The sequence below is a fragment of the Schistocerca serialis genome, chromosome 5 (assembly GCF_023864345.2).
Source record: "Schistocerca serialis cubense isolate TAMUIC-IGC-003099 chromosome 5, iqSchSeri2.2, whole genome shotgun sequence".
Classification (NCBI taxonomy): Eukaryota; Metazoa; Arthropoda; class Insecta; order Orthoptera; family Acrididae; genus Schistocerca; species Schistocerca serialis.
The window spans coordinates 117,736,784-117,750,861 of NC_064642.1; the positions used below are offsets into that span (position 1 = coordinate 117,736,784).

The following is a 14,078-nucleotide window of genomic DNA, read 5'->3' on the forward strand; positions in this document are numbered from 1 at the left end:
AACAGCTGTCATGTCACGCTCATCGGAGGCAATTTGTTGTAAGAAAGCACTGCATATTCTTCCTAAAGCCTTTGACACACTTTGGTTGGAAGACGCTAGTATGAACACTATGTTCTGTTGTTGTATATGGCGCATTTCCTTTGTGACGTAAGTTTTATTTTATTTTATTTTATTTTTTCTCTTGTTCATGTTTTTTTGCTGCAGCATTATTCTGCAGAAGCAGGATACAGTAATATCCTTCGTTAGAGTATTGGTTCTTACCAGTCAAAATCACAAAAATTTAACTGGTAACTAAAACAAGGAAAAGTTCCCAGAATTCTAAAAAATTCCTGGGTTTTTCCCGGATTTCTCCAGGACGAAAAAATTCCCGGGTTTTTCCCGGATCTCCCAGATGGCCCGGGTCGTATACACCCTGACTTTTGTATCGCTTAACATATTCAATAAATTCAATTTTTTTATTATGTCTTAGTTCTTTATGTCGCTGCCTTTTCTTAGCACTGGAGATTTTTATGCATTTAGTGATCTATTTTAGTTTTGTCATTTTATTAAAATAAGTTTTTTGTGGAAACATTTCATTGAAAACACTTAGAAAATCCCTTAGAAATGCTTCAAAATGTGCCGTGCATGAAATATTTTTATCAAAGTGCCTTGAGCTTATCATGGAATAGAGTCAAAGTTTCTTGGTTGAGGATCCTTTTTACATAAGCTTTTTTACACGGGATGTCTCTACCTGCTCTGGGTAGCTCAATGAATAATGCTGAATGATCAGAAATTCCTAGATCTAGACAAAATTTATATCCATCTTCAAATACGTAATTCGTTAAAATATTGTCAATGCATGTAGCTGACTGAGCATTTTCTCGTGTAGACTCAGAAAAAATTTAATTTTAAGCCACATTTTTTTATTAAGTCTGTAAATTTTGATACCTCAGATGTTTCATTCAACACATTGATGTTAAAATCAGCAGCAACCACAATTTTTTTCCTCTTTTCTTTACTGAGGTATTCTAACAAACTCTGAAATTTACACAGGAAATGCTCAGTTGTCACCTTCCCTGGGATTCTATAAATTGATATTATAACATTTAAGTCCTTTAACTCAACAAGGCAACTTTCAAAAATACACTCTTCATTAAAACAATTGAAGTCACATCTTACATGGTAATCTAAATCAGAATGAATGAGTATGCATGAACCTCCTCGTGACTTATTTATCTTACAAAAGCTGGTAGCTACCTTGAAGTTTTCAATTTAATTTAAGATTTTTATGGTATCACTACTAAGCCGTGTTCATTTAAACAAATTACTTTAACATTTAGAAATTCAGATAAAAAAGACTTGTAGCTCATCTAACTTAGAGCTTCTGTCACATGAGTATTCAGCACTTAAACCATTTATATTACAATGCATTATATAGTTACTACTAAGATCATCAATTTTATTTTTTAAAGACCTAATATTTAATAATGAGCCATCTTCACAAAAGGGTAGCTCTGGATTCCTCTGTAGCAGCCCATCAGCTTGCTCTCTTGGCTTGTACATTTCTTTGTCTCTTTGATATTGTGTACTTACATTCTTGATGGCACTGGATCTGGATGGTGCTGAAGTGACTTCCCTGGTGCCAGCCATAAAAAATCACTGTTCCTCTCTGGAGCTTTCCTGCTTCCGGAAGACACACGTTCAGCAGCTTGTTTGTCTTCAAGTATTTTTGGGGCTTGCAAAATTTGTGCTTCTTTTCTTTTTGGCTTGAACCATTTCGTAATTTGTGTTTGTTTCGCAGCTTGAATGTTACTTTCTGGCCTATTGGTTTTAAACCATTTCGTGATTTGACACTGATTGATGGCTATATTGTTTGCTGAATGAAAAGAATGCTTTGTTACTTGCGATCGATTTCCACTTGTCCTGGGTACTTCATTGCTCCGCGAAATACTAGTAAAATTTTTTTCCGTAAGTTCCTCCTTTCCTAATGCATTCAAATGAAGACCGTGAACTGTATGGAGCCTTCGCTCCAAACTGTTTATGTCAATAATGTCTGTATTTATGAAGTGAGTACATATTTCATTGAAACTCTTGTTTGTGGCATGAATTTCACTGTTTACACACAACCACCTTGGTAAATCGTGACGATGCGGGATATTTACAATGAGTACATTCGTGTGAGATAAATTATTGAGGCATTTTCTCAATTCTGTGCTAGCCTTGAACGACTCATTTCTATATACATCATTTGATCCTCCCAGCAATACAACAAAGTCATCCTTACACAAACTAATTACTTCACGTAATTTTGTAAGGTTTTTCAGTTCACTTAATGGAGCCCAAGGCTTCACGAAACCGTTTGCCCTGTAATTGTATTTTTCCGTTAGCACTGCAACTTCCTGGGCTTGCGAGTAGGGTTGAGAACTGTAGAATCTCCCTAAATAGGTCAGATATGCACTAAACATCAGAGGCTGCTACTCAGGTAGATGACTGTGTGAGGGGTGCACACAAGAGTTTTTTAGATTAGGTGATTATCCAACCAGTCCCCAGAAGTATCAGTATAAGATCGAAAGAAATGTCTCCCACAGGTGAGAGAATTAAAATCCTTATGGTAAACTGCCAAAGCATTCATAACAAAGTGTGAGAGTTTGAGGCACTCATGTAAAAACAGTGAAGCTGACATAATACTAGGTACAGAAAGCTGATTCAAACTGAAATCGAGAGCAGTGAGATTTTTGGGGAAAATTTAAATATGTATCAAAAGGATATATAAATGGGAAATGGAGGTGGTGTATTTATCACTGACGACAAAAAACTCAGATCCACCAAGGTGGAAATTGAAGCTGCATGTGAGATTGTTTGGGCAAGACTCAGTATCAGGATGGACGTAAAATGATAACTGGATCCTTCTATCTCCTACTCGACTTACTTCCTGATGCAACCAAAAACTTTGGAGAAAACCTTACTTCACTTGTTCGTAAGTTCCTCAGCCATACCACAATCATTGGTGGATACTTTATCATCCAACAGTTAATTGGGAAAATTACAATTTTGTTAGTGGTGGGTGTGATAAGACATCCTGTGAAACTTTACTAAATGCCTTTTCTGGAAACTACCTAGAACAAATAGTTAGGAACCCCACTCATGATGGAAATATACTGGATCTAATGACAACAAATACACCTGACCTCTTTGAGTATGTCCACATCAAAACTGGTGTCAGTGACCATGATGCAGTTGTGGCAGCAATGATAACCAAAGTACAAAGAGTAACTAAAACAAGCAGAAAGATATGTATGTTCAGTAAACTATATACAAAATCAGTAATGTATTATCTCTATGAGGAACTTGAAACTTTCACCACAGGTCAGGAGCATGTAGAGGAACTTTGGCTCAAGTTTAAAAGAATATCTGACAAAGCACTGGATAGGTATGTACCCAGTAGAACATTTCATAATGGAGGGAATCTCCATGGTATACAGTCGCTGTAAAGAAACTTCTGAAGAAAAAGAGATTACTGAATAACAGGTGTAAAAAAAGTGTAGGGCTATAGATAGAGAGAAGCTGAATGAAAAATGTTTGGCTGTCAAGAGAGCAATACATGATGCCTTTAATGACCAGTATAGCAGAATATTGTCAAATTACATTTCAAAAAAATCCAAAGAAATTCTGGTCAAATGTAAAGGCTGTTTGTGGCACCAAAGTTAGTATTCTCTCCCTAGTGAATGAGACAGGAACTGAAATTGAGGGTAGCAAAACAAAAGCTGAAATGCTGAACTCTTTTTTTCAAATGTTCCTTTAGAAAGGGAAACCCAGGAGAGTTCCCCAATTTAATCCTCCTCCCACTGAAAAGATGAATGAAATAAGTATTAGTGTCAGGGTGTTGAGAAACAGCTGAAATTGTTGAAACTGAACAAAGCTCCAAGCCCCAATAGAATCTCTGTCAGATTCTATACTGAATGTGTGGCTGAGTTAGCCCCTCTTCTCACTATAATATATTGTAGATTCCTCAGACAAAAAAACCATGCCCAGTTCTTGGAAAAAAACACAGGCCACACCTGTTTACAAGAAGGGTAATAGAAGTGATCCATAAAGCTACCATCCAATGTACTTGACATCAATTTGTTGAAGAATTTTAGTATATATTCTGGGGTTACATAATGAGGTATCAAAGAGAATGACCTCCACAACAGCTACCAGCATGGTTTTCAAAAACATCGATCATAAGAAACCCAACTTGCACTTTTCTCACATGACATACTGAAACCTTTGGATGAAGGCAACCAAGTGGGTGCAGTTTTTCTTGATTTCCAAAAAGCATTTGATTTAGTACCACACCTACACTTGTTGTCAAAAGTACAATCATATGAGCTATTAAGAGAAATTTGTGACTGGGTGGAGGACTTTTTGGTAGCGAGGACACAGCAAGTTATCTTGGATGGAGAGCTATTGTTACCAAATTAGAATCTATATTCTTCTTCCATAACATTTCATACCACTAGCTATGTCAAACCTTACAGTGCAGTCAAGTTTTCCTGCGATAATGAATTACATACACAGGAAATAAACTGTTACCTTAGAATAACTTACAACTTGGTTTAGCTATCATCTGAGCTATGTCTCCAAAGTTTGAGTTTGGGCTCTTGATTGGTATACTTGCCAGTGAATATTAGTTTTTGAACAACCCTTTAAAGACTCCACAATAAAATGGTTAACATCACTGACTACTGTGTGGAAGTATCCAGGTTCAATTCTTGGCAGCTTCTCAGATTTTTTTCTGAGGTGGCGAGGTCTGGTACAGAATCCAGTCAGCCCTTGTGATGGCAAATGAGGCGCTGCTAGAATAAACAAGCAACATCATCAGGATTCATCTACTGGCAATAACAGCTGAAGGGATTGGCAACGTGTTGATCACATACTCCAGATCATATACCATCCCTCGTACTGCCATGTAGGCAGTAGTCATCCAGTTGGAATAAGCCTGAAGCTTAATCAGTGATTGATATTTACATTATGTTACATTTTAAAGTAATTTAAAATCATTTATGTAGGTTAGGAACAATATTGGGCCCAGGAATGTGCCTTGTGGGACCCTACATGTTTTATTTTTCTAATTATGAGGTTAGTTTCATGCTTGTGATGCATTATGTCTACGAGACCCTCTGTTTTTTACTACAGGAATGCCAGTAATGCAAAGAAGAATTTTATGATCCACACAGTCAAAGACCTTCTGTTAGGCCACAAAATACCAATAGGATATTTTTTCATGTTTATCCCCACCAGTGCTTCACTTGAGCTAGTTAACAAGCTCTGCTCAGTTAAATGCATCAGTAGCCAGTCATACGACACTTTCTCAACATAATGAAGAGACAGGAAGGAGTGAAACAGTTGGTGATTAGAGGCGCTTGGCTTATCTCCAGTTCTGCAGGTGTTACCATAGACGTTTAAGTGTCTTAGGAAATATAGACTGATGGGAAGTATATTCTGAGTCATTGATTGATTACAAAGATAGCTTACGGGATAATAATATCTAAATTTTAATATTCTGCTAGGAACACCATCACAGCCAGCAGAATCACAACTTTTTAGTGACCTGATTAATTTTGTAATCTTCTTTAGAGATGTATTTTTGAAAAAAATGTTTTTTGGTGATGCATTCAGAGAAAAGCATGCTGGGACTTGGATTGTGTTCTAGGGGCAGTTTTTACCTGTAGAATTTAGAGGAGCTTGTGTTAGGCAAGAGAGGATTTATATGATATAAATCATCAACATACAATTGAAAACCTCTGCATTATACAATATTAATCAATGATATCTAAGGACAATAAAATCTTCTCTTCATAATTTGCAAACTTTGGCAGGGCCTCTCTTTCAAGTGGATAGCTTGTACTGGTGATGCCCTCATAGAATGCTTGAAAGTGCACTAAAAGATGATCACTTATATTTTGGAACAGACAGAATGTACAACATGTATATTGTAATATTAATTATCTGATGCACCTTCCTGTAATATTAATTTCATTCCACAATTTCAGATGCTGTGACAGTGGTGTTGTACAATACAATGGTCACATTTTGTGAGATGCCAGTTGTTCCACCTGAACAATTTGCTCTTGCAGCTCTTGCCTTCTTCACAGTCAGCTTGGGAGGTGCAACTGTTGGTATTATCTTTGGCCTGATCACTGCTCTTCTGACAAGAAGCACAACAGATGTCAGAGGTTTGTTTTTCTAGTAATATTTATGTATAGGCTTGTTCATAAATGAGCAACAATATTTTCAGTATGTTATGATACTCTGCACAATGAGTTAGTGGTCACAGTCACTTTTTGTAGAAGACAGATTCTTTACAAAATAAAAACAAAACTAAAAAAGGAATTGGGAAATCAGCACTATGGAAAGAAGCAGCACACAACAGAGATCTCAAATCAGGGTGTCCCAGGAGTTCAGAGATATGACAGGAATCGTCATTTAAAGCAAAAAGGTCTAGTAAACTTGGACTCCAAAGTGACCATATAGTGAAGATGCTGAGTTGCAGATGAGCACAACAAAAAGACTGTCAAACAAAGCTTTTGAGCAAACAGGCCTTCATCAGAACAGACAACGCACACACACACACACACACACACACACACACACACACACACACACACAAATGCAACTCACACAGCTGAGCACAGTCTCTGGCTGCCAAGGCCATACTGCGAGCAGCAGTGCATGATGGGAGAGGCAAACTGGATGGTAGGGGTAAGGAAAAGGCTGTGGTCGGGAGGGAGAGGGATAGTGGGGTAATGGTGGGGGATACAGGACAAGGTGAGGAGATCTTGGATTGCCCATTGTTTGATTTGGGCTTTAAAATGCATACTTTGTGAGCTATGAGCATTTCTTCATCCTCAATATTCTGAAACAGTTCTCTTCTGCTACAAGCTCTTTGCTTTCAACATTTTGAGAGGAGGTAGTATGGACCAAAACAAAAGAAAATGAGGTCTAATAAATGGAAACCTTAAGAGCTACGAGCACCTGTTCAGTAGAAGAAATGGGTTTCACATTAGTGAAGGTGAACAGGTGCTCACAGTCTTAAGGAATGCATTTTAGAGCCTGTGTTTATTACACTTTTTTTGTTTTGAACGATCATTCCTGTTGTATCCCTGAATATTAATCATTCCTCCTGGGACACCCTGTATACGTAAAGTACAGCTGTCATCAATCCAAAGTTGTTTTCAACAGCACAGTGCATCACTAGTCATTGTTCTAATGGATTGCCATTGACTTCTTCCAACACTTGACCTGACTTACTCAATCCACTTATTGGGGGAGCTAAAATTTAATGTGGATTCCAAACCATGGTGTAATTTGGCATGTTTCATGTCAACAAACACTGCCAGAGGTGAATCAAGTGATAAGTGACAGACATAAATTCTGTGACTGAATGGAAGACCTTTGGATTTGTGGTCAGCACTGTACCACTGAGCCCCCTAGCCTTCAGTAGTTATTTTGAGGTGTAAAAGAGGCAGCATTTGGGAGATAAATACTAAAAATCATTACGCTACAAAAAGTGAAACATAGATTTTTCAGAACTCCTTGTAACTCAAATATCTATATCATATTTGAAAATGTACTTGTTTTGCTTACTGATTATGAATCATATATGTGTACTATGCATTTGTAAATTTCAATTACATTTTACTTTATTGACACCGACAGATTTATTCATTTAGGCATCATATTGCAATATGATTATCAGTTGTTCATGAAATTTTCCATTGTATTTAATAAGGCTATGTTATTGTTGATTCTTGTTGGTTGATTGATTTTATGAAATAGTACATATTAAGAACATTTTAAATTTATTATTATGTATTTCAGCCTCAAAAGAGATGTTTTCTCTCTGAGTACCTCTCCAGGCCACTTCAGTTACTGAGTTACTATGTAACACAATTAAATCAATGGTGATGATGTGGTAATATATTAAAAATGGTAATGATACCATTTGTGCAACCTTAGGCTGAAATACACTTTTTACTGCATGACCACAAAGGAACTGCCAGAATAGGAAGGTAATTGATAGATATGATGTACATGCACATACAAACAAATGATTACAATTTCAGAAAAAAATGGATGATTTATTAAGGAGAAAGAGCTTCATGAATTGAGCAGGTCACTCATGCATTGGTCCATGTCTAGCCTTTATGCAAGCAGTTATTCAGCTTGGCATTGATTAGCAGAGCTGTTGGATGAGCTCCTGAGGGATACCATGCCAAATTCTGTCCAATTGCCACTTTAGATTATCAAAATTCTGGGCTGCTTGGAGGGCCCTGCCCATAATGCTCCTAAAATTCTCAGTTGGGAAGAGATCTGGTGACCTCACTGCCAAGGTATGGTTTGGCAAACATACAACTAGCCATAGAAACTCTTGCCATGTGTGGGAGGGCAATATCTTGCTGAAATGTAAGCCCAGGATGGCTTTCCCCAAAGGGCAACAGAACAGGGCATTGAATATTATCAACATGCTGCTATGCTGTAAGGGTACTGTAGATGACAACCAAAGCAGTCCTGCTAGGGAAAGAAATGGTACCCAGACTGTCTAGGGCATCTCCAGACATGTCTCCACTTTAAATGGTGGCGGTGGTTAGTGTTTAACATCCCGTCGACAACGAGGTCATTAGAGACGGAGCGCAAGCTCGGGTTAGGGAAGGATTGGGAAGGAAATCGGCCGTGCCCTTTCAAAGGAACCATCCCGGCATTTGCCTGAAACGATTTAGGGAAATCACAGAAAACCTAAATCAGGATGGCTGGAGATGGGATTGAACCATCGTCCTCCCGAATGCGAGTCCAGTGTGCTAACCACTGCGCCACCTCGCTCGGTCCACTTTAAATCACATTGACTGGAGTAGAATGTAATCAGTGATAAGTCCTGCATTGTACTGAGCCCCAATGACTAGCAAAGATATGTCTGGATACATCTTGGACAGCAGTGCCTGATTTCAGTCGTCTGCTAACAGAGTCCAAAAGTAAACATACGTAAACAGATCGGCCAGCATACAATGTCACTGTATAAGTAATGTTTCAAATTACATATGCCTCAGATTGGCACTAGGCCAGCTTAAATGCAGGATTCTGGCATGGTACTCCAAATGACAAGTGCCACCTGAGTAGTGACACAAAAACAGCCCTCTGGAGCAAGAGTTTGAAATTATGCATGCAGTCCTCTGGAATTGTATCCAAAACCAAGATATATGGCACAATATGGAATACCTTGTAGTAGATGATCCATAAAACACTAGAAAATGCCAGGGGATGATGAGATAATGATAGACAACCAGTTATAATAGTAGAGACCATATGGTGCATTGAGCACAAGGTACACTTGTGATCCTGTATTTGAGAGAATTCAAAAATATACCACTGCAAGGTCAGTTTTACTGAATAAAGTTACTCAGTTTGTAAAACAAACCAAAGAAAAACTTGGAGAAGGAATTAAAGGTCAGGGAGAGGAAATAAAAGCTTTTAGGTTAGCTGATATTATTGTAATTCTGTCAAGAGACAGCAAAGGATTTGGAATAGCAGTGAAATGGAATGGACTGTGTCTTGAAAGAAGGATCTCAGATGGATATTAAGAAATGAAATATAATGTTAATGAAATGTAGTAGAATGAAATCAGGTGATGCTGAGGAAATTAGATTAGGAAATGAGACACTAAAAGTAATTGATGAGTTTTGCAATTTGGACAAAAAAATAATTGATGATGGCTGAAGTAGGGAAGATATGAAATGTAGATGGGCCATGACACTAAAAAGGTTACTGAAAAAGAGAAATTTGTTAACATTAAATATAGATTAAGTCTTAGGAAGACTTTTCTGAAGCTATTTTTGTGGAGTGTAGCTAGCCTTGTATGGATGTGAAACATGCACTATAAACACTTCAGACAAGCAAAGAACACAAGCTTTTGAAAGTTGGTGCAACAGAAGAATGCTGAAATTAGATCAGTATATAAGGTACTCATTACGGGAGCACTGAATAGTATTGAGGAGAAAAGAAATTTATGCCATGACTTGACTAAAAGAAAGGATCAGTTTATAGGATGCATTGCGAGACATCGAGGGATCATCAATTTAGTATTGGAGGAAAATGTGTGAGGTAAAAATTGCAAAAGGAAGACCAAGAGACGAATACAGTAAATAAGTTCAAAAGGATGTTGGTTGCAATGAAGACGCCTGCACAGGATAGAGTAACATGGAGAGTTGCATCAAATCAGTTTTTGGACTGAAGGCCACAACAAAAGTAGCGGTAACACTTAATCCCTGTAGGCTGGTGACCCAGTCTGCATAGGGGGAGTGGGGCCCTTTTTCTGTTGCCAAATTCTTTTCTGGCTGCAATAACATGTTTCCTCATAAAAACATGTTCTTGTAATTAAGAAAGTACTCCAGGCAACTCAAGTGCTACTGGATATGTTAAGGGTTCAAGTTTTCATATCAGATGATACAGCTTTAGATATCCTGACAAGAATGTAGCCTTTTCTATTCCTGTGTCAGAAATCTGTAAAATGGAATTGCAATCACTAGCACTAAGCCTCTTACTCTTATCTTCATTTGTTAAATGGTGAGAAAGCTGTAAATATGGGTGGCACAGAAAACATTCCTGTTACAATTGCTAACGTTTGTTGTGTCTGCAACATTGCTATCATTAGCTCCTGATAACTCTGCAGGGATGACTGTACAAGCACATTATCAGGATGCAAGAGCCGTCAATTGTCTCGCCACATTTCAGGCCATTTCCTTCTCACAGGATTTAATGACATGATCCAACTGAAATGTTACATTCTTCTGCCATCTCTCAGACAGTCAGCCTTCAATTGGTACATGCAATTTTGTTTACATTCCTGATATGTACCCTGTTGACAAACGTCTAAGGACATTCCGAATGAGGGTCACCCTTAACTTCCATCCAGCCATTTTTAAACCATGTGAACCATTTGTAACACCAAATACAGCTTAAGCACTCATCACCACAGGTTTTCTGTATCATTTGGTGTGTCTTTGCAAAGTTTTTCTTGAGTTTCATGCAAAATTTAATGCAGTAGCATTGTTCCACTAACTCTGCCACCTTGAAATTTGCAGACTGTGTAACACATCATTCTACTCAAAAAAACACAGCACTGAACAATAACTAACAGACATACAACAGAGAAACTTCTGACAGTTTCTCATTAAATATGGATGTGTGCAAGGATGTCAACCACATTTTGCTCCAGCACTCCATTGGTGTGAAATTATGAAAGTTCCAGAATTTTTTGAATGGACCTAGTATGCAGATTTTGGCAGGGTCCCATCAGAGTGTACTCCCGGTGAAAAGCCCCATGTAGATAATGGCACCACAGTGATTGACAGTAATCTTTCTCCACCCACTCAGTTTCCAGAGTGATGCAGGTCGGAACTGTTACACATATCTTAAAGATTTTTTTCCCCAGAATGAAATTTTTCACTCTGCAGCAGTCAGCACTGAGATGGGTCATCTTAACAACTTTAATGTGTATACCACACCACTACTCTTATAAGAATTTCAGTATTATGAAAAGGTTAGTTGCTACTCACCATATAGTGGAGATGATGAGTCATAGACAGGCACAACAAAAAGATTGTCAGAAAATGAGCTTTCAGCCAACAAAGCCTTCATGGGAGACAGAACACACACACACACACACACACACACACACACACACATGAGCACAGTTTCTGGTTGCTGAGGCCACAATGTGAGCAGCAGTGCATGATGGGAGACACACCCTGGTGGTGGGGATAAGGAGGAGGCTGGGATGCGAAAGGGGAGAGATGGCAGGGTAGGGGTGGGTACGGAACATTTTTGCTTGTTGTAGCATATAAGAATGATGTGGAGAGAGGGCTAGGTGCAGTCAGGAGCTTAGACAGAGGGTGGGGTGTTAGTGGAAAGATCAGAGTGTGTATATTCTCCAACAGAGGCCTTGTTGACCAGAAGCACATTTTATGATAGCCGATGTATGACTTAGTATTTCTACTACATGTATGACTCAGTATTTCTACTACATGCTGAGCAGCAACTACCCTTTTCCTAATATTGTTTCATTCTATCCTGGATTTGCCATTGTTGAATATTATATAGTCAGTAAACTTCCAATAAAGTTATGCTCACAGAGTACAAAAAGCTTTCATTTTCCACAATCTCTTGTACACATTTTCAAACCCATAAGGTTTTGTTAATTTTTCAACTCTGTCATCTTTTGAGAGTAAGCACACCAAGCAAGGGAACATAATAGTAATGTGCTAGACTCATATTCAGGAGTAGGTTTCAAGTCATCTTCTTGGTATTCCTAATTTGGGTTTCTTTAAATCAGTGGACATGATTACTGGCAAAGTTCATCTGAAATGGCTTTAAATATTTCATGCAACCACTCCTCCCCCTACTGTCTTGACCTGAAGCTTCTTTAGAGATTGCTTGTCTGGGAAGATGCTTAGGTAATTGTAAATATAATGATGCAGTGAAAATGACTAAATAAGTGGCACCAAACCTCCCCTCATTTATGTCTTTCTCAAGACTTATTTAGCAGAACATTGCACTTCTAATGTTAGGATTCATTCTTGTGACACAATATGTAAATATTGTATTTTGTATACACATTGAATTGTATAAATATGTATTTTGTATACACATTCATTTCTAAATTTGGAGTGTGAGTTTTGCTGGGGGTTTTCACATGTGCATGGAGCATATAGCTGCACCAAAGGTATGTACAATGTAGGGAAAGATGGATTGCTATGTACCACAATGAATATACATTAAGTTGCATACAGGCACAATTAAAAGACACATGTTTATTTTATTTTCTTATTTCTTGTTGTTAATCTATGTAGAGTAGAGCACAGCATAAAATATTATTAGGGAACAATAACTTTAAAATATGTAGTTCTGTTCATATACTTACAGAAAGGAAATTGTTGGGTGTCTACATTAACATTATAGAATTTATTTTGATTTTCAGTTGTGGAACCTCTTGCTGTGCTGGGAGTTGCATACCTCTCCTACATTACAGCTGAATTAGTGCACTTTTCAGGAATCATAAGGTAAGAACAGGTCATAAATGTTGCAGTGCTTCTTGATTGTTTCCAATTTATGACCTTCTTGTGCTACTTGAGAATTTAGAAGATGTGGTCAGTTCCATCCATGAGAGAATGTTGTTGTTGTGGTCTTCAGTCCTGAGACTGGTTTTATGCAGCTCTCCATGCTACTCAATCCCGTGCAACCTTTTTCATCTCCCAGTACCTACTACAACCTACATCCTTCTGAATCTGCTTAGTGTATTCATCTCTTGGTCTCCCTCTACGATTTTTACCCTCCACGCTGCCCTCCAATACTAAATTGGTGATCCCTTGATGCCTCAGAACATGTCCTACCAACCTATCCCTTCTTCTGGTCAAGTTGTGCCACAAACTTCTCTCCTCCCCAATCCTATTCAATACTTCCTCATTAGTTATGTGATCTACCCATCTAATCTTCAGCATTCTTCTGTAGCACCACATTTTAAAAGCTTCTATTCTCTTCTTGTCCAAACTATTTATTGTCCATGTTTCACTTCCATACATGGCTACACTCCATACAAATACTTCCAGAAATGACTTCCTTATACTTAAATCTATACTCGATGTTAACAAATATCTCTTCTTCAGAAACGCTTTCCTTGCCATTGCCAGTCTACATTTTATATCCTCTCTACTTCGACCATCATCAGTTATTTTGCTCCCCAAATAGCAAAACTCCTTTACTACTTAAAGTGTCTCATTTCCTAATCTAATTCCCTCAGCATCACCCGACTTAATTCGACTACATTCCATTATCCTTGTTTTGCTTTTGTTGATGTTCGTCTTATATCCTCCTTTCAAGACACTGTCCATTCCATTCAACTGCTCTCTTCCAAGTCCTTTGCTGTTTCTGACAGAATTACAATGTCATCGGCGAACCTCAAAGTTTTTATTTCTTCTCCATGAATTTTAATACCTACTCCGAATTTTTCTTTTGTTGACTTTGCTGCTTGCTCAATATACAGATTGAACAACATCGGGGAGAGGCTA

At 38.0% G+C, this 14,078-nt stretch overlaps 1 protein-coding gene across 6 annotated transcripts in view; it reads left to right on the top strand.

Annotated features, from left to right (window-relative positions):
- Positions 1–14,078, top strand: part of LOC126481181 (Na(+)/H(+) exchanger beta-like) — a 1,115,178-nt gene that overhangs the window by 1,017,246 nt on the left and 83,854 nt on the right. For all 6 annotated transcript variants that reach the window (XM_050104755.1, XM_050104758.1, XM_050104760.1 and 3 more), the window contains 2 exons: positions 6,015–6,197; positions 12,992–13,073. In XM_050104755.1, coding sequence (XP_049960712.1) covers positions 6,015–6,197; positions 12,992–13,073 — 265 coding nt within the window. The remainder of the gene's footprint in view (positions 1–6,014; positions 6,198–12,991; positions 13,074–14,078) is intronic.